Here is a 22237-nt window from a genome sequence, read left to right as displayed (position 1 = left end):
CATTATATCAAACAATACTTAGTCTTTATTTGAGTTGTGAGTCAGCAGTTAGAATTGAAGGAAGTACAGGAAGATGGTTTAATGTTAAATCTGGTGTGAGACAAGGATGTACATTATCCCCTCTGTTATTCATTATCTATATGGATCACATTATGAAGGAATGTGGTATTAAACCTGATATCAAAATTGGAGATGTTAATGTCAGCTCTTTGCTTTATGCGGATGATGTTATACTTCTAAATAAATCCGCTACAAGTCTGCAAGATTCTCTGACTAAATTGAATAGCTGTTGTAATAGATATGGTATGAAGGTCAGTAATAAAAAGACAAAGACAATGAAAATAGGCAGAATCATTGAAAATGTCAACTGTGTTGTGAATGGAGAACCTGTGGAACAACTAAAACATTTCAGCTACTTAGGCACAATTTTTACTGAAGATGGTAAACTAAATATAGAAATTGACAACAGAATCAGCAAAGCTGGTATCGTGTGAAGTCAATTGAATAAATTCATATGGAATAAGAAAGAAATTAGTCGGAACACTAAATTAGATGTATACAAGACTGTGTTCAAACCAATTTTAACTTATGGATCTGAGAGCTGGGTCAGAAGTAAAACACTTGACCAAAGACTAGAGACCGCAGATATGAGAGTCCTGAGAAAGATTAGAGGCGTGAACAGATGGCATCAATGGCAATATCATATTAAAAATGAGGATATTAGGAAAGAACTTGACATTGTCAGCATCCAGGAATGCGTTAGCAGAGCTAATCTCAGATGGTATGGTCACTTAAATAGAATGGGAGAGGAAAGATTAGCAAAACAAGTGTTTTCTGCCAGGTTGGCAGGAAAACGACCCAGAGGAAGACCAAGATATAGGTGGATTGATACGGTACAAAGTGCCTTAGACGATAGAAATATAAGATCTGATAATGTTGGAGTCTTGACAAGTAACAGACTGATTTGGAGGAAAATTGTAGATAGGAAGTTAGTAATGATGTAATTTTTTCATGTAGTACTGTCATATCCTATACACCCCTTGAGGGTACAAGGCAGGAATTTGATGATGATGATGATGATGATATCGCAGAATACTGCAATGAAAATTATTGCAAAGGTTGCAGCAAATGGGAATAGATATAAAGCTGGTGGCATAAATGGGGGGGGGGGCTAAGAGATAGACACAAAAATGAAGGTGACCAACTGTTAGAATTCTCAAGATTTACAACTAGGACCTTCAGATCTCCTAGCTATATCCCAGTGGGGCAAGGACAACCTTGTAAACTTCATTGCCCACCAAAACTCAGGTCTTTCTGATCTCTCCCAAGAAAGAGTTCACTTCCCTCCCCTTTACCTTTATTAATACTGTGATATCCAAACATGATCAGATTTCTCTTCTTAGATTGACCTGCACATTTGATCTTTCCTGACACAACCACATTTCAACTATAGCCTCTGATCCATCAAAAAACTTGGCGTACTTTTTTGCACACGGCACTTCACAGCTGCTAGCTCTATACAAAGCCCAAATCTGCTGAGCCATAGAATGTTACTCCCATATTCTCGACTCTACTGAAGAACAGCAAGTATGTTAGAGTTTAAGACAAAATCCTCTCTAAGATTGCTCAGTTCTATTCAGAAGAGGGCAATCTGGTTAATTAATGATCCCTCCCACGAACCCACTTCAGTCCCTCTTTCTCTCTCTCTCTTTCTCTCACAGACATTCAGTTTCTGCTTTGTACCTCTTCTACAGATACCTTCATGGACAGTGCTCTGCTGAATTAGCCACTTTTATTCCTCCACTCTCCTTCAAAATCATTAAAACAAGCACCGCTTCTAACCAACACCTATTATGGTCCATCTCGAAACTCACCGAACTAACTTCACAGCCTCCTCTTTCATTCCATCTACATCTGTCCTTTGGAACAGTCTTTCCTACTCTGCCTTCCTCAAAGATTACAATTCTCAGCTATTCAAGCAAAATGTGAACAGATTCCTCCTTTCTTCTATTCCTCTTGTCATACGTAGCGCTGATGTGCTATAGGTCTTGTGGCCTTTCGTATGTGGATCAGATATTAAAAAAATAAGTAAATTGGCATTGTTGCCAAAGAATAATAGTTGTCAGTTTAATGTTGTAAAATGTAAGGTAATGCACTTCAGGAATAAATGTATCATATTAATAGTACTGGATTGCAGAAAATTGATCAGACTAGGGAGTTGAGAATGGACAGAGCGTCAAAGTTCAGAGGACGTGCAAAAATTGGTAAAATAGCTCAAATAATTTTTGCTTGGATGTTGAAGAATGCATTGACCAGTAAAGACAGTTATTATCCCTCTTCATAAGATTATATCTCAGTTGCATCTCGACTAAGATATAATTTGGTCACCTGGATTTCTTACGGATCAAAAGATGATTATGGTGGAGGGGATCCATGCTGTTGACAGGTATATGGAATTCTCTCTTTGAGCATAAATTGAAGGTCACAAAATTTCATTGATAGGCAGAAAAGAGGGAACATGATAGAAACTTATAAGGTGCTAAAGAGGGTTTATAAGATTGACACAAAAGAAAATTTTCAGTACATGATGAATAGACAGAGAGAGAGAGAGAGTGAGAGATTAGAGATCATCCCTAAAAGTTGTGTATGAGTGTGGTTAGTAAGGGGTGTGCAGTTCAGATTTATTTGCTTGGTGAATGAGTGGCATGGTGCAAGAATTAGTTGCGAGTGTTCTCAAAGTGAATGAGTTTCAGAAGAGGTATGGTAGAGGTATTGTGTGTATAAAAGTTAGTGTGTATCTCTTGCAGCAAGCCTTCTGATTCTATGGAGATATCTATATAATAATAATATAACAAAATATATTAATTTTGCAGTATTAAAATTAAATGTTATTTGTCTTCTTGCCATTTTTGTAAACTACTTTTAATAGAACTCCTTGTATAGTTAGTAAATTTTTGAGAAATATTTTACTTTATTAAAATAAAAATTTTAAAAAAATAATTTTTTTTTTTTTGCTTTATTATTCTTTGATGCAGTTTGTTTTTCTTTTTAGTCCCTTTCTATACATGATGCAGCAGTGTGCAACTGCCATTCTGATAATCAGCTGTCTGATATATTGGCATTAGTACAAGATGGCTATTCCTGCACTCACAAATCAGCTTCTGAACGTATTAATTATGGCTTAAAACTGCAAAATGCATTGGAAGAATTCACAGAAATATTTCTGCCACATATGCAAGAGGAAGAAGAGGTAATTTATTATCATCACTATTTGAAATCAAAGTGCTTATTGAAAGTGGTCATTTTTATTTGTTAGTGTGCTGTGCCCATCTTAACTTTCCTTAAATGTGTTTGAAGCAAAATATGTAATATACTAACAAGCAAAATATGTTAGTTCTTTAAATATGAACTCTGAAAACTTTGTGTTTTATTTTGAGTACTTTATTATAATAATATTATTTAGAAGGGTAAAATAGCTATTTATTTCACAAATTGCAAACCACTGATTTGTCCCATTTACTTAGTTTGGTATTAATTACTTCTTAAAAGTAATGATCCCTAGAGTTCCAATTTTTCCTTTTATTAATGAGTCATTAGGATTCCACTCACCTGATGTAATTATAAGTATAAAACAAGTATAACACTAAGTATAAAAAAACACCATTTTTTATAATTAGTGTGTAGGTTAAAATTCAGATTACCTGAACCAATTTGTATCATAAGTTCTGCAACTTATAAGTCAGCTGTAATTGGTAAATACAATTAAAAGAAAAGAGGACCTCCTGATAATATAGAAGGATAAAGAATATACATTTATTTTGCTGAGGCCATGATTCACATGTCTTCATTACATATTAGACTCAAAAATATAATGCATATGCTGGCCTGGTTGGCCTAGTGGTTAGTGTATCCGCTCTCCAGCCAAAAGGCTGCGGGTTCGAATCCCGCTTTGGGCACGGATGTTTGTGATTGTCTCTGAAAATATTAGTGGTGGTGGTGGTGGTGGTGGTGGTCGGCGGTAGATGGCGTTAGTGTAGATGATGAAGGTAGTCGTGAGTGGTGGAGATGGAGAGTTATAGAGTAGGTGCCCTCCCTTGATGAGTCTTTGGATTCCATGGAGGTGTTAGGCAATGATGATAATAATAATAATAAAAATGCAAGCTTCTCCTTTAGTGAATGTCTTTTAGGTAGCACAGTATCATGGTAGCTCGTTTTGAAGTTTCTGTATAATATATGTGCTAGCACAAACATCTTTTTAAAATTGGTAAAGTAAATGGTTATTTCATTCATTCATTTTATAATCAGTTTCATCATTAAATTTCATCATGCTGCAGTGCACCATGAAAACGTTACCTTTCCTCCTGGAAAGGTAATGTTTTCATGGTGCACTGCAGCATTTCCTAAACTATGTTCAGCGGAACACCAATATTCTGCAGAAAGTGAATAAGTGTTCTGTGAAAAATTTTCAAAATTAATATGAGCCTGGAATGGTTCTAAATGCTGCAAATGATTTTCAAACATGTTTGAAAATCAGGCACTCCTTACTTTGTGTGTGGATTGTGCTATTAAGGCCAGTGTGTGCTGAACCTTGACTCAGCCACCTTTGGTTGTCGACACCTCCGAGCGCAAGTGAAGTACGAAGGTATCTATTCTAGGAAATTCTCAGTCACAAGCAAGGTCAATGTGATGCGCTGCGGCACAGCATGCCTGTAGTGTATGTGCTGTTGCATTTTTGCGATGTGATACAGCCTGCTGCGGCGATAGTGTGCGCTTAGCTTTGCATTGAATACGAGACTGATGATACTCGACTCTAACCAAGGTGTTCCGTTAAAATTTCAGGATTTGTGAAGTGTTCCATCGTAGGAAAGTATACCCTGGTATTAAGTCATTAAGTATACCCTGGTATACCTAATGATTCATATACTGCCAAATCATTTCACCAGGTAGCATTATTACAATTTTGATTACCTTTTTCTGTTGTCTTAAAAGTAGAATAATGTTCTCCATGTCAGGTGACTAGTCTGGCGATGGATAGTCCAGTGGTAGGACTGCTACCTTAAGGCTTCTGAACTAGCCTTCTTCCAAATTTAAACCCATAGGAGGAATAGGATATATTGAAGAGGAAAGAGTAGATTATAGTAGGATAGAGTAGAATAATAGTAGAGGTTTATAGAGGGGACATAGATATAAGGCCAGAAATGGAAAGACCCCATGGCTCTCGAGTACTCTAATAGCATAAGGGTCATAAAATAAGAAGAGCTGCTCATAAGGCCTTATAAGAGAGATTAAAGTGAGTGGATCTTCCTCAGAGTAGAGGAAGACGAGGATGGATCCAGCTAGGTGACCATGGGAGTGCCACTTCCCCTTACAATCAAGATGATTGCCCCTTATGAACCTGTTGGTCCATAAGTCCTTATTCGGTATATTTGGACCACCCCATCGTATATGGTGGAGTACTTATACAACCCGGTTTCTATATAAGACGGTCTACAAACTGTAGTAACCCTTTATCTTTTGATATATTTTTTTCAACGCGCGACTTAAAAATCAAATTTTATCTTCATTAAATTTGCATCTACCTGTATCACAGATGTAGTTATAAGTAGCGAATTTATATTAGGGGAAATACCCTTTAGCATGCATGTATGTCATTATTTACCATATAAAGTATTTATTGTTGAAAATTGTCTTCGTTTTCTGCCAGCAAAGTGCATTAAAATCATAAGTGTGTTAATCTCAAGCTGAGCACTTTATTTTTTGATGAGTTACATACAATATGTAATGCTTTTTTATGTAAAAAAATATATTTTTATAGTAATGGCCACTTAGAGCACTTTTGTGATATGGTTGAAAATGAAATTAGTGAATTAATTGATGGAGAAATAGATTTAAATGAGGAGGAACTGGTACAATTAATAGATGAAATCGAATCAAATGGCGGGGAAAGTTTTGCCGAAGATTCTGATTTTGATGCTGATTTTCGTTAAAGAATTCAGTTTAAAGAAATTAGCAGACGGATTGGACTTTGCAAGAAAGTTATTTTATGGAATGATCTCTCAATGGGACGCTCTGCAAAATTCACGAGACAATTGGATATTTGTTTAGCTCCATATTATGAACTTAATAAAAAATTGCAGCATAGTGGTAAGCAAGATCTTATTACTGACTTCTTGATAACTAAACCAACTAAAGTATGCAATGAGAATTATACTAATGATGTCCAAGAGATTTCAAGTGATGACGACGTCCGGCCACTCATAAATAAAGAACATCTATGAAATGTTACTTTTGAAGAGAGTGATGACAATTAAAATATACACTTTATTTTATTTTGCCTAAAACATTTATGTATTATGTGCAATGAAGTTTACATACAATTTATAATGTTTTATAATTTTATATTGTAAAATTATAAAATTCATGTAAGTTAAGAAAACAAATAAACTTTAAAACAAATCCATAGTTTATTTGTTTTCTTAACTTACATGAATTACCTGAGTCTCGCATAATGCGATTTATATAACGCGGCATTTTTGTGGAACCTAATCTGCATTATATGAGGGTTACCTCTATATATATATATATATATATATATACACACACATATATGATGGGCTGCCTTATCCGCTACCCATGGGACTTGCTCTCTAGAGGTTACAGGTTCCTCTGAAATTAGAAAAGGACAATCATGTATAGACCTGACCTTTTGCCTAAAATTAATCATAGAGAAAAGAAGAGAATACATAATAAATTTGATTTAATCCTTTATCCAAGTGTAAGCAAACAAAGTTTACGCCTGAAAATATCTTCAGGACTAGTGTAAGGTAATGCAACACCAGGCAACTCCAAGCAAAGAGGGACCAAGCTCTCATCACTCCTTGTCTCAGTATCTCCCATAATGCAAAACACATCTCCTTGCAGACATGTATACTGCTATGAATTAAGGGAAGGGCCACTACCTAGACCGGTTTAAACCTTTATTGAGGTCTCGTCAGTGGGAGGCAAACCCAGCATGGAGATACTAAGGAAAAGCAATAGGAGAGGTCATATTTACCTATAGGAGTTGCCAACAGGTGTACTATTATGGGAGATAGACAAAGAGTGATGAGAGCTTGGTCCCTCTTTGCTCGGAGTTGTCTGGTGTTGCATTACCTTACACCAGTCCTGAAGATATTTTCAGGTGTAAACTTTGTTTGCTTACACTTGGATAAAGGATTAAACTAAATTTATTATATAGTCTAACCAAGTGAAAAATAAACTTCTAGAAGAGAATACAATTTAGAAACACATATTACATTTATTGACTTTGAAAAAATATTTGACAAAGTTAAAAGAAGCATATACAAGAGAGATAAACCAAGGTGTCTGACAAGGATGCCCCTCTCAGCAACTCTTTTTAATATTTATCTAAATGAAATAATAATAAAATGGAATAAAAATTTCCATCAAGGTATTAAACTTTCTCCTACTGTGAACTTAAACACTCTCCTTTTTGCCGATGATGAAATAATAATTACAAATTCTGAAGATAACTTACAGAAAGCTATTTTAAATCTAAATGAGATAGCCAAAGATTATGGTATGATAACATCAACAGAAAAATAAAAAACTACGCCTTTAAAGGACAAGATCCAGTAAGAACTAAAATAGTAATAGATAACAAGATTTTAGAACAGGTAGTTCCTAGGTCAGAGCTTTCCAAACTGTGTGTCATGACATGCTTGTGTGTCGGCTGCAGTGTGAAGGTGTGTCGTGTGAACATAAAGCGTTAAACAGAATAATCACTGAAAATTTCCACAGTGAATCCATTTCGATAAGTACCAATACGACTTTTAGTTAGCGCTGTTAAAGAAGATATTTGGTCAACCGCTCGGAGCCCCCCTCCCTGAGTCTATACTGACTTGCATGCAACCATCACCATCAGTTTCGTTTTCATTGGGGTTTTCTATAGTTCATTCAAGTATGAACTATAGAAAATTCAAGTTAATGTAAACAGAAGCTAAATTGTGCAGACCTACACTAAGGAATCCCAAAAATACTTTACTTTAAATAGAATGTAATTACAAGATGTTTTACATTCTAGAATTTAAATTTCACTTTCAAAATTACAGAATTTTTAACCTTTAAGAATATTTCATATCAATATATTTCGATAAATAATGGAGAATAAATGCAGCCGAATTCATCCCCATGGTTTTATCATGTATTAGTCGCTCAGTTTTATTATCGTTCGACCAATAAAAATAAAGTGCCCCACTTCTTCATACAAATGTTATTATTGATGTTTATTCTAACTGCAACGTGAATAAACGAAGAGCTGGTGCTTTTATTTTATGTTTAGTTACTGTTAAAGCTTTATAATAAATTCACAGTTTTATTTATCAAATTGGTGTTGAATTACCTGTAAAATGGTTAAGTTTCTAATTAATAAAAGAAAAGCTGAAGGTGATGTTTGTTATGAACAAAATGTATCAACTATAAAGGAAACTATGCAAGAATCAACTGTTGAATGGTCTGCATTAATATGGAAGAAGTGTAAAGGAAAATTTTCCATGCCTCGTTTACACAATAAAGATTATATGAAATTGGGGTTCATATTTTCTGGTAATGAAAACCATCCTTGTCCCCAGTGTTTAGTTTGTGGGGTGATACTTGCAAATGAAAGTATGGTACCAAACAAATTAAAGCACAATTTTACCTCAAAACACAGTCATTTGATTTTCTCTGATGTCTTCATTCACCAAGAGAATGAAGACATCAGAGAAAGCTCAAAAGGCAAGTTACTTGGTTGCTCAAATAATTGCCAAAAACAAGGAGCCACACACTATTGCCGAAACCACTATAAAGGAATCTTGCTGTGCTATTGTTCGAACAATGTTTGGGCCCGAATTTAAGATAGAAGTTAATAAAATCCCTTTGGCAGATTACACGATTGGAAGACGTATTCAAGACATGTCTGCTGACATTAAGCTGCAAATAAAAGATATTTTTCAAGACGATAATATGATTTTTACATTGCAGTTAGATGAATCAAGAGATGTCAGTGGGTTAATGCAATTGCTCATTTTTATACGTTTCATTCATACTAACAGAATTATTGAGCAATTCTTGTGTTGTCTAGAACTTCCAATGAAAACTAGAGGCGAAGATATATTTAACACGTTCACTGCCAACTACAAGTATACTCATATGATGCTTACCGCCGGCAACAAGATTACTGTACTGACCTTGAAGAAGTGAAAGTGCTTGGCTTGTGGCGCTAGCATCAAAACTGTGTATTCTCATAGATGGTATATGCTCTGCACAAGCCAACTACGACTATACTCATATGATGCTTACTGCCGGCAACGAGATTACCGTACTGACCTTGAAGAAGTAAAATTGCGCGGTGTACGGGAACAGACTATACCAAAGTAGTGTGGCAGCGAACGTGTTAAAACAGTAGATTGCTTCATGATGAAGGAAAATAATTTGCTATGGTTAAATTGTGTAGGAATATGCACAGATGGCGCTCCTTCAATGGTTGGTTCAACAAAAGGTTTCACAGCTTTAGCAAAGAAAGAGAATGAAAATATTATAATTACTCATTATTTTTTTTACTTCACGAAGCAGTAGTCGTGCAAACTGGTAATGAATTAAAAAAGGTTATGGACAAAGTTGTTCAAATGGTCAATTATATTAAAAGTAGACCTCAAGATTATTTGATAAAATTTGTGAAGATATGGGGGCAAAATTTAAAAAATTTATACTACACTCAGAAGTTTATTGGCTGTCAAGAGGTTGAGTGCTTTGTCATGTATATGAATTGAGGGAAATGATGCTTAAACATTTTGAGGAAAATCAACAAAATGAATTCTGCGATCTAATTCAAAACAAATTATGGTGCACAAAATTGGCATATCTTGCTGACATATTTGAACACTTGAATAAAATAAACACCAGTATGCAAGGAAAAGGAGAAAATATCTTAACAGCGGTGGATAAAATTTGTGCTTAGAGAGACAAGATAGAAATTTGGAAAAGGAAAGTGAAAGAAGGAAATTTTGAAATGTTTTCCAAAACTGCAGACTATGAACTAAAATGTGATATCAGCTCGCTAATTGTTGACCATTTAACAATGCCCAGAGAGAAAATTCATCACTGCTTCCCAAATATTGAAATATAAGACTATGATTGGATCAGAAATCCATTTTTTTCGACTGCAACGATTAACTTGTCACTTATTGAAGTGACAAGTTAATTCTGAAATATAATTATTGAAATATTTCAAATATTTATATTGAAATATAAGACTATGATTGGATCAGAAATCCATTTTTTTCAACTGCAACGATTAACTTGGCACTTATTGAAGAATTAGCTGAAATAAAAAATGATCGAAGTCTGTTAATGATGTATGAGGAGAGTGATTTAGACAACTTTTGGATTCGTGTTTCTAAAATGCATCCAAACATAGGTAAAAAAGTGTTAAATATTCTTTTGCAGTTTTCCACTACATACATGTGTGAAGTATCCTTTTCAACAATGGCAGACTTGAAGACATTGAAACGTGGAAGCTTAAGAATGCTTGATGACGAAATGCGAGTGTCTTTATCTACTATTCCACCAAATATTGAAAAGCTGTGTTCATCCCATGAAGCTCATATATCTCATTAAAATTCTATTATTATATGTTTCTTTCTTTTCTTTCTATTTCTTATAACAATGACATTAATCTTTGAAATAAATATAAATATATTATATATTTTTATTTTGTATATTTTATTATATATCAAAATACAGTATGATCAAAAAACTCAACAAGCAAGCTATGAAATCTGTTTTCCCTATATTGAAAAATTAAGAAGAGAGAATCCTTTCAGCTCACTTGATGTGTTTTTTATTCGATCATACTGTATTATATATTTTTAATAAAAATGAAAGGTTTTCATGAGATAGGTTGTATCATGAAACAAGTTTAACCTCTATTTTGCTAATAGACTGTATCGTGCCCTCAAGACAAGAGTATAGTCTAACTATATCATGCAACCTTTAAAGGAGTTATATGATATTTGATCTTATCAAATATCAAAAGGAGTTGCTTGTTATAGTAATGATGGGGTCAGTTTTAAAAGGAGTAAGTGATTAATCACTTTAAATAGTGAATTTTTATTAACCCAGTATTGGATGAACAGGAAGAGATTTTTAAATAAACCTTCTAAAAGTTATACAAAAGATAATTGTAAAAGCATATACTTAAACTACATCTTATCTGGCCACGTGACCCATGAGAGGCACATCAGACTGAATTACTGTGCTGCGAAATTATGTTTGTCCCCATGAGAGGCACGTCAGACTGAATTACTGTGCTGCGAAATTATGTTTGTCTAAAAAGTGTGTCACCAACATGAAAAGTTTGGAAAGCACTGTCCTAGGTAGTTAAATTCATTTAACTACCTAGATTGTATGATCACACATGAAAATGAAAAAGGTATCAAGAAAGCCTATCATCTGAAATGAAGTTTATGAGAAAACTGCAAAGTATACTCTATTTGATCACAAAAGAAATGAAGAAATTATGAAAGAATTAAACCAATCAGTAATAGAAAAAATTAAACAATATAAACATAAATGGATGGAACATGTTCAAAGAATGCAAACAGAAAGATTACCAAAACAAACCTTAAAGTACAAGCAGTGGCGGCTGGTGAAGTTTTAAGTGGGGGTATTGCCTACAAAATAATTTTTTTTTAGGAAAAAGAAAACTAGGATGCCCTCTTAAAAGATTCAACAATGACTTTTAAGGCCGGAACAGACCACTCTAGGCATGATGATGATGAGCATTATTACAATGTCATCACTGTGCAATCATATGATTAGCAAACAGATGCTGCTATTTGGTTTAATAATCTCTAGTATAAACTTAACTCCAGAACTAAATACTGTATTTGGTGTTATGTGCAGTGATTACCATATGGCAGAATAATCTTTGAGTATGGTCATTTGAATAATTTAATTATAATAATAATCTCAAACAAAATTTTTTATGATAAAACAAATACTTTCTGTACTTTATACTTCTGTCTCTTCTTTCATCACTTGTGCATTAATTATGATTTTTTTAATTTGTAATGATATATTTACATATACACACATACAAAAGAATTGAAGAACTTCATGCACAACATGGATACTAAAGATGTAGCGAAAAAAATAGAAAAAATATTGATGCAACTTCAGATTGGCTGATTGTTCCTATGGCTTGTACATGCCTGCCTACCTTTGCAGCTCTGCTTATGTAGGAGGAAATATTGACAATTACTGAGGCATTTCAAATTAGCTATCTGACTGAATGCTGGTTATATCACCAGCGAAATATCAGCAATAAGTTAATAAATTAATTATTTACTTATTTTTCTGTGTTCGTATATATCATTAAGAAATAAACAACAGGTTTGAATAGTTTGTACTCATGTTGATGTTTAGTGGAGAAAATACACATATAAAAATAATAATTACCAACTAAATTTATTTAGCTAATAAATTAAGTCAATATTTTGGTTACCAGGCATCTTCATGGGTACAAAGAAATATATTTAAGTGCATGCACTTAGGCACACTAGCAGGAAGAGAAAAACAGATTGAATATGAAGGATAGGATCCTACAGTCCAACTGGCACTCTCTCTGCACATGGTGATGAAATCTTGCTGGTCTCAAGATAATGATCTCTCAGATTTTAGGTAAAGTGAGGCAGCTGAATTTGTTCAGATTTGATGAATGCTATGGCAGAATTCTAGAAACTGTTTCTGATTTATATCTGCTTCTGTGTAAAAGGGAGGCTTTGTTCCATTGGATCTGGTGATTGGCATTCATAACATGGTTACTCCAGAACAGCTGTAGTGCTGATAATGGACATAGCTTGTATGTTTCTCCAGATGGATATTGGTAGTTCCTTCCTGTTTCTTCAAAAGATGAAAGTTTGCAGGCACAATGGATGCTTTAGAACCTGGGATAGGCAAGATGATTATAAGGAAATATTGGCTTAATAATTTATTAGTAATAATAAATACTTTGTAGTTGAACTCTAGGCCCATTTTGAGGGCAGAGAAATGATGGATGCCCGTTGAGTAGAACACTATATATATGGAAGCATCTAGAAAAGACATAGGACTAAAACAAACCATCTATGAGGTAATGTATGAAATGAGCCACTGTGATATGGATTGTCTTTCACCCAGATCGCCTTCCTCTGGACAGCATCAAGAATATTTAGAGAGATTTTTAGTGCATCATCCCAAACATCATCATATGTTTGATATAATTCTAAGCTACCATATCTCTGATATTACTATATGATTAAGTTTATGTTATTATTAGCTTCTTACAGCAATCTGCCTCCAAATTAGTTCATATTTTTATTGGAACTCATCTACAAGAGATTGGTCTATCTATAGTACACTAGTACTGTGAATTTGTAAGGTCTTATTATTTGGCCCTAATGAATCGTATAGAATCTGGTTTTGAAAAATGCCTTAAAATTGATACAATCTAGACTTTACAGCCATATATGAATATATGACACCATATGGAGGAATGGCATGATCTACAACCCCCTTAAAAATGCAGAAATGTAAAAAATGACCCATCTGATCAACACTATTCTATCTAATAGAACAATACAGGTAGTTATAGATGATGATACGAGCAAGCCCAGAATACTTAACAATGGACTCTCACAAGGGTCAGCTATGGCCTCTCTTCTATTCAATTTGTATATTTCTGACTTTCCAAGGACACCATTTAGAAAATCCCCATATGCTGATGATCTATGCCTCGCATCCCAACATCAGAACTTCTGTATTATAGAGTACATACTAACTAGTGACCTTGAGAAGTGGCATCTTATTCCAAGCACTACTAAGAGTGAAGCTCGCTGTTTCCATTCGAACAATAGCATGGCATGTGACATGCCATGCTATTGTTCGAATGTTCTTAAGACTGCTACTAAATGGGAACATACTACGATACAATTTTAATCCAAGTATCTGGGCATAACTCTAGACAGAATCATCTCCTTTAATAGACATCTCTCCTATATTGATGCCAGACTAGAAATAACATACTGTATAAACTTGCCAGAACAACCTGGGGACTTGTGCTCTCACATTAAGGACATCTGCCCTGGGCCTCATTTACTCAATTGCTTCCTATACACTCTGATATTGACAGCTTTACATCACAGAGGCTTAACTCAAGACACGCACCTATTATAACAGCTCAACTACTTGTCACAAAGCGCTATGATGCAACAATAGCATGGCAGACGGAATGGACTGCCCAAGCCCCAGTAGGCTGGCAGACTTTCTTTAACTCAAACAGTCCCCCCATCAAGGTTTGACCTACCTCAAAAAAAAAAAAATATGGACCTCCCTAAATAGGGTTCGCACCAACCATGGTAGGTGTGGAGCTTCCTTGTTTATTTGGATTTGGGGAATAAGACCAAGCTCATCTTGTGACTGTGGTGAGGATAACCAAACTATACAACACATCATGTTTGAGTGTCCTCTCACAGAGCCTACATGGGACCTGTAATTGACTTTATAACAGTTTCTATAGATGTTGTTGATTGGATGTCAAACTTCAATTTTAATTTTATGATTATTTGTATATTATAAGGATATATATGACTAAAGTGTTACTTCACACTATTGTATTCTCTTATACATCTTATATACATTTCGTTGTCTTGAGTCCTTTTTTCGTGTGTGTGTGTGTGGGGTGTCGTATGCATGTACAGGAAAACATCGCTTAACACGATTAATTAATTCATCAATTAATGCGTGCTAACTGAAATCGCATTGAGCGAATACAATAAATAATAGGAATAATTATAATTCATCCATCAGTTAGTCTAAATTTGAAAAAAAAAAAATTACAGTTAAGTTATATTAGAGGATAAAATTATTAAAGTTAAAAGTTATTTGCTTAAACTTTTATTTAATGTCTAAACCTTTGATTGAGCTACTTTTTTTACAAAAAAAAAGTAAATAAAGATATTTGAATAGTGCTCGACTTTTTCATCTTATGCAATTTGTGATAGCTGCAGCCGCTTTATCAAGATTTTGGTGCAGTTCGAAGCTTCATTCTATATCAGGATCAGCATCAAACAAAATTTCTTCATCATCAAATTCCTGCCATGTACCCTCAAGGGGTGTACAGGATACGATAGTACAACATGAAAATTTTACATCATTACTAACTTCCTATCTACAATTTTCCTCCAAATCAGTCTGTTACTTGTAAAAACTCCAACATTATCAGATCTTACATTTTTATCTTCTTAGGCATGTTTTACTGTATCAATCCACCTATATCTTGGTCATTTTCCTGCCAACCTGGCAAAGAATACTTGTTTTGGTAATCTTTCCTCTCCCATTCTGTTTAAGTGACCATACCACCTGAGATTAGCCCTGCTAACATATTCCTGGTTGCTGACAAGGTCAAGTTCTTTCCTAATATCCTCGTTTTTAATATGATGTTGCCATTGATGCCATCTGTTCGTGCCTCTAATCTTTCTCAGGACTCTCATATCTGCTGTCTTTGGTTAAGTGTTTTACTTCTGATCCAGCTCTCAGATCCATAAGTTAAAACTGGTTTGAACACTGTCTTGTATAGCTAAATTTAGTGTTCTGACTTAATTTCTCTCTTATTCCACATGAATTTATTCAGTTGACTTCTTATCATGCCAGCTTTGTTGATTCTGTTGTCTATTTCCATATTTAATTTACCATCCTCATTAAAAATCGTGCCTAAGTAGCTGAAATGTTTTACTTGTTCCACAGGTTCTCCATTCACAATACAGTTGACATTTTCAGTGCTTCTGTTTATTTTCATTGTCTTTGTCTTGTTATTGCTGACCTTCATACCATATCTATTACAACAGTTACTCAATTTAGTCAGGGAATCTTGCAGACTTGTAGCTGATTTATTTAGAAGTATAACATCATCCACATAAAGCAAAGAGCTGACATTAACATCTCCCCAATTTTGATATCAGGTTTAATACCACTTTCCTTCATAATGTGGTCCATTCTATATCAGGATCAGCACCAATTACAGAACTATTGCATTAATGAGTCATCTTGGCAAAGTGCTGATGAAAATACTAATAGGGTGCCTGAAGGGGCACATGGAGGCACATCTTCCGAATGAGCAAGCCGGATTTCGACAAGATCGAAGTACAGTGCAACAAATACTTGCACCAAGACTAATAGCAGAGAAAGCTCGAAGAAAGAACAAAAAGATATATTTCGTGGACTTCCAAAAAGCATTTGATAATATTGACCAAAATATAACATGGGCTGTCTTGGAATCCTATGGTGTGGACAATAAATTGATCTGCCTGCTGAAAGATATAAAGAGCCAAGCACAAGCAAAAATCAGAATAGCAGGTGAGACTGGAGATTGGTTTGGCACAAGACAAGGGGACCCAATATCACCAATCATCTTCATCACACATCTGGGAAGAACACTAGATAAGATTAAAGAATAAGGTGGAGGCATTTCAATAAATGGCATGAGAATAAACTACCTCTGCTTTGCAGATGATATCATCGTGATTGAAGAAGATGCAGCAAGGCTGGAACAGACATTGTAAACACTATACACAGAAGGAAAAAGATATGGACTAAATGTCAACTTTGAAAAAACTAAAACAATGATATTCGGACAACAGGAGTTAGTTACTGCAGAGTTACTATAGACAGATTTTACCTGGAAAATGTAGAACACTTCACATATCTTGGATGCCACATGATGCATGACTTGGACCCCAAAAAAGAGATAAAAATTAGAATAGCCAGAGCAACAACTATTTTAAAAGCCATGGACAAAATGTGGAAGAGCCGAGCTATAAAGATGCAAACTAAACTGCACATTGTAGAACCTGTATCTTCAGCAGGATGCTCTATGGATGCGAGGCCTGGGTACTCCTGAAAGAATCTGAAAGGAGGATATTGGCATTTGAGAGGAAGTGCTATAAAAAGATCGTGAGAATAAGCTGGATACAGAAAGTGAACACTGTGGAAATCTGCAGACGAATACAACCAAAAGAAAACCTGATCCAGAAAATAATCAAAAGGAAACTACGTCTGTTTGGCCATATATGTAGAATGAATGATGAGAGAAAATTAAAAACGTTGCTGTTTGGAATGATTGAAGGAAAGAACAAAAGAGGAAGACCAAACCGAGAATGGGGTGATGGTATCGTCAAATGGTGTGTACACAAATTGAGTCATCATGCACAAAACAATGCAATGGAAGAATCATATCAAGATGGCAGCAGACACCTACGGGCATTGGACCCATGCTTGTTGATAATGATGATGATGATGATGTGATCCATTTAGATAATAAATAACAGAGGGGATAATGTACATCCTTGTCTGACACCAGATTTAACATCAAACCATCTTCCTGGACTTCCTTCAATTCTAACTGCTGACTCACAACTCAAATTAAGACGAAGTATTGCTTAATGTAATGCCCCACTGACACCATATAACTGTAGCGTTTTGAATAGCTTCTCTCTTGGCACTTTGTCATATGCTCTTTCCAGATCTACAAAACTTAAATACAGATCTTTGTCACATTCCCATGATTTCTCAACTATTTGTCGTAAAGTGAAGATCTGATCCTGACAGCCTCTATTTGGCATGTATCCAGCTTGTTCTTCCCCAAGCTTTTCTTCCACAGTTCTTCTCAATCATTTCTCAAGTATACTTTCATAAATCTTACCAGGAACACCCAGTAGGGATATATCTCTGTAATTTTCAAATTCAGTTTTATTTCCCTTTTTATATATGGGTACTATGAGAGCTCTGCTCCAATCATCAGGAATTTGTCCCTCTGTCCAGGCCTTTTGAACTATGCAGTGCAACCACTGTAAGACTTTTATACCTGTATACTTCAGTATTTCTGGTCGAATATCATCTACTCTTGCTGCCTTTCCACATTTCAAGCCTTTGATGGCTTTTTCTACTTCAAGTATGGATATGTATTCCTGACTGTATGCCTGTTGAGTGTTTTTTTATGACTGTGCTATTACTGCTTGTTTCATTTAGCAATTTTTCGAAGTAATTACTCCATACTTCAAGAATATCTTTTTCTCTAGTTTTCATATCACCTTTATCATCTCTAATTTCTTTTACAACATTATTTCCTCCATTTCTGAGCTTCTTCAACAACCTCCAAAATATCTTGCCACCTTCTTGATATTTATTTTCTATGTTCTTACCAAAGTCTTCTCATGACTTTTGTTTAGCTTGTTTTACACAGTGTTTAGCTTTCTTACATTTGTCTCTGTATTCTCTAAGAGCACTAGCTGACTTATTTGCTAGGTACTTTTGATATGCTTTCTTCTTTTCCTTCACTGCCACTTTAACTTCCTGTGTCCACCATGGAGTTCTGATTTTTCTATTGTTGCAGAGAACCTCACCACATGCCTCACTGGCTGAATCAATCAATGTTTTCTTCAGGATTTGCCACTGAATTTTCAAGGATTGGTTCCTCTTCTCAAACTCTTTCAGTTTTGTTTTTAATAATGTTTGTGTATTTTAGTCTACAGTTCCCAGGTGAGAGTTGGCAAAACTTTTATTTGCTTTAAAACTTTCTTACATGTCCTTCTTTCAATATGATATTCAATTTTATCCTGCTCAAGACTAAATGGTGATCACTTCCTTCAGATTAAACTTTAGTGTCCTGCAGCAGTGATAAAACATTATTATCAGCAATAACATGGTCAATAAGACTTTTCTTATTCCTTGCCTCCTCTCTCCATGTGAATTTGTGCACATTTTTATTTTGGAACATGGTGTTAGTAATAACCAGTCCTGAGCAGAAATCCAACAGGTGTTTGCCATTATTATTAGCTTTGCTCTTTTCTCCAAAATATTTTTGTATGTCTGACAATCATTTCCTACTATGCTATGCAGATCTCTCAAAATAACCAACTTTTCCTTTTTCATTGTGTCAGTTGCTTTTTCTAAAGCCTCAAAAAATTCCTCCACTTCTACCTTAGTAGAACCTTCTGTGGGACAATAGGCACAAATAAATCTCATTGTCCAGTTCCCCATTCTCATATTTACCTACCTTACTCTACTTGAGACTGCTGCCATTCAAGAAGATTAGCCTTGTATTTCGTGTTGAAACTATGGCTACTTCTTCTTTTCCTGGATTGTCATTGTCATGCCTGAATATAACATTTTGTATTTATTGCTCAGAAAGATCTCACCAGTTTTTGTCTTTTTTTGTTTCAGCCACCCCTATTATGTCAATCTGGTATTTATCTAATTCCTCAGCTTGCTCCATATCTTTGCCATTCAGGCTTCTTATGTTGACTGTACCGATCTTCAACTCTGGTGATGTTGAGTTGGGGTGTGTTTTCAGATTTGTTCCAGTAGCTGACTTTTCGCTGCTTGCCCTGATTCCCTGGCGAAAACAACGGGGGGGGGGGGACTTGTTTAACTGGCCAACGCTCTAGCCAGCATGAAATTCTGTTATGTTGTACCATCATTTTGTATTTTGGTTTAAGCCAATAAGAATACAGTTTGAGCAGCTAAATCTCAAATTGCCAGCCTATCCTCATCCGTTCAGTATGCAGGTAGATACCTAACAGGGTGCACCACGAGAAGGTGAGGATTGGACATTAGGTCAGAAGCCCTGGTTGGTTCTCCGCATTCCTTTAAAAGCTATGCGGAGGTCTCCTCTCAGTTATACAGCTTTGACCCTTAAGCACCCAAAATTTCCTTAGCAAGTTCAATGTGTTTGAGAACTAGCTTAAGATCTATTGCATTCAGCTTCTTTGTTGTAACATTCTCTTCTCTTCTTGTTTGCACTTCTTATCGTCTTCTCCATATGCACACTGTTCTTCTAGTTGAAGCAGATCATTCTTGCTTAACTATTCTGAATTGGAATCGAGCAAGTTTCTCACATCTTCATTATCCAGTGTTCATTAAATCCAAGTCTTTTCCAGTTGTTTTCTGATTTCTTCAATAATATTAGATCTTGGATTTTGCACACGATAAACTAACAGAGGCTTGAATTTAAAGTCGCCTTCTGCACTGCCTCCTAATGAAAGCTTAAGACAATCTTTAGATACTTTGCATTCTAGTTGAGATGTTTCAGTTTTAGCTAGGAAAGTTTTTGTCAGCATATGCTTCCAAAAGAGACCAGTTTTGTTGATGTTGAATATTTGATGATCATCATAATCACCCTCCTGAATTATCCTTTGCAATTCTTCAGGAAACTTGGTCACAGAATCTTTATCAGCACTACCAGATTCTCCAGTTATTCTTATGTTATGTAGTTCAGCTTGATTTTAAAAACGGTCAAACTATTCTAAACTCACAGTAAAGCTTTCACATCCCTTTTGAAATTTGATCTCTTTCATTGAGGTATAAATATTGAGAGCTTTTGCCAGAATATTCCTTGTACCAAGAGTATTCTTTTTTGGTTTCAGTCATCAATCTAGAGTGATAGAAGACATTCCATCTCTATCATTAAATGGCTTCTATTTCGGGTTATTTGCATGCTTAAAGAAGCAATAACAGCTTATCTTTGTTCTTTGTATTCTTTGCTCTTATTGAATATAGTCTGAACTGTAGACTAGCTGTATCCTAGGTCTAGAACAATCATTGTATTACTAGCACCACTTTGATGTCTCCTAATGACTTCCAACTTTTCCTCTAACATAATTACTTTTCCTTCTCTTTTTATTACTGCCACTTTCTTTATCAGTCTTTCTCTTTTCCATATGAAGGGTTGAATATAATAAAGTCTTATGGGTATCTAAATTAAACTAAATGAAGGAAAAGTGATTGAGCAAGAGAACAGAGTTTGCATGTGTGCTTACAATGAGAGCTTTGAGTCAATTGCTGATTATCACCAGCCACTGCCCACTGGCTACTGCATTGACACGTGCAGCTCCTTGCTGCAGACTGGCGACAAAAAAATTTTGGGTAACATAAAAAAAAGTCGTTAACTGATTAATCACTCACTTAAAGTGGGTGATTAATAGTATCATTTAACTCAGTTGTGCTAGTTGATTATAGTGCATATCAAATTCATGTTAAGCAGGTTTTCCTGTATTCTTCTTAGCCAAACGCTAAATAAATAAATAAATTATTATTTTGATCTTTTAAAATACATCAATGCAACTAAATCTTATCCTCCTGGATCTTTTTCTGCCATCCCAGCATCACATACCTGGTTTGCTAACCTTTCCTTTCTCAATCTGTTTAGGAGACCATATCACCATAAATTAACTCTACTCACATATTCATGAATGCTAACAATCTTGAATGATAACAAATAATATTAGGACTACAGAACATTGATTATGAGAATAGATTGAAGATATGTGATTTGTGGGGTCTGGTGGAAAGGAGATGAAGAGGTGATATAATTCAGACATTTTAGCTATTGAAATGTATTTACTGGATTGACATCTGGGAGGGTTTCCCTATAGTAGAACAAAGGTAAGAGACTCCATGAAAATTGCAAAAAGGTAGCAATAGAGGGTAAGAAGTAAAATTTTTGCATGGGAGGTATTTGGAGTATGAAAATGCACTGTCTGAGAGGTGGGTGAGTGTGCAGACAGTGTGATTGAGTTTGAGGATGATAGACTCTGTGATATAAATTGTGCTAAGACAGACCTACCACAGTGCATCTTATGTATCCACTGAGGTTCAGAATAATAATCATAATGATAATAATTGTGTTGAAAAGTTTCATGAAAAGTTAAATTGTGAGTATTTACATATATATATATTTCTTTATCCTAGCCTGGCTGCATGAATAGCATCTAGTTATATAAAGTTTTTTTTTTTGGTTATAATTAAATTAAAAATGCCAAGAAATTATATTATTGTTTAATTCTTTATCCAAGTGTAAGCAAACTAAGGCAGTATGAAAGCAATTAATTCAATTTCATAGCCTCTATATACAAGTAGCCTAGTTGTGAAGAAATTTCATGCATAAACTTTGTTTGCTTACACATGGATAAAGGATTAAACAAGAATATAATTTCTTGATATTTTAAATTTAATTTATATCCAAGTGAAAAACTTTCTACTACTGGATCTAATCCAGAGTATTTTTAATAATAAAGTCTTACACTTTTTCACTACTTGTATATGGGATATATATGCATTACTTCAACAATTTAAAAGCTACCTGCATTAGATTTAATGGAGAGTA

General features: G+C 34.8%; 1 protein-coding gene across 2 annotated transcripts in view; it reads left to right on the top strand.

The window, feature by feature from the left end:
* The window catches only part of LOC150109924 (F-box/LRR-repeat protein 5-like), a 335771-nt gene that overhangs the window by 95018 nt on the left and 218516 nt on the right, over positions 1–22237 (top strand). For both annotated transcript variants that reach the window (XM_090397314.1, XM_090397315.1), the window contains one exon: positions 3053–3250. In XM_090397314.1, the coding sequence (XP_090253440.1) occupies positions 3053–3250 (198 nt within the window). The remainder of the gene's footprint in view (positions 1–3052; positions 3251–22237) is intronic.

The sequence above is a fragment of the Typopeltis vanoorti genome, chromosome 1, assembly GCF_054136105.1.
Source record: "Typopeltis vanoorti isolate ZY-2024b chromosome 1, IOZ_Tvanoo_1.0, whole genome shotgun sequence".
NCBI classification, from domain to species: domain Eukaryota; kingdom Metazoa; phylum Arthropoda; class Arachnida; order Uropygi; family Thelyphonidae; genus Typopeltis; species Typopeltis vanoorti.
This window is presented reverse-complemented; position numbering and strand designations above follow the sequence as displayed.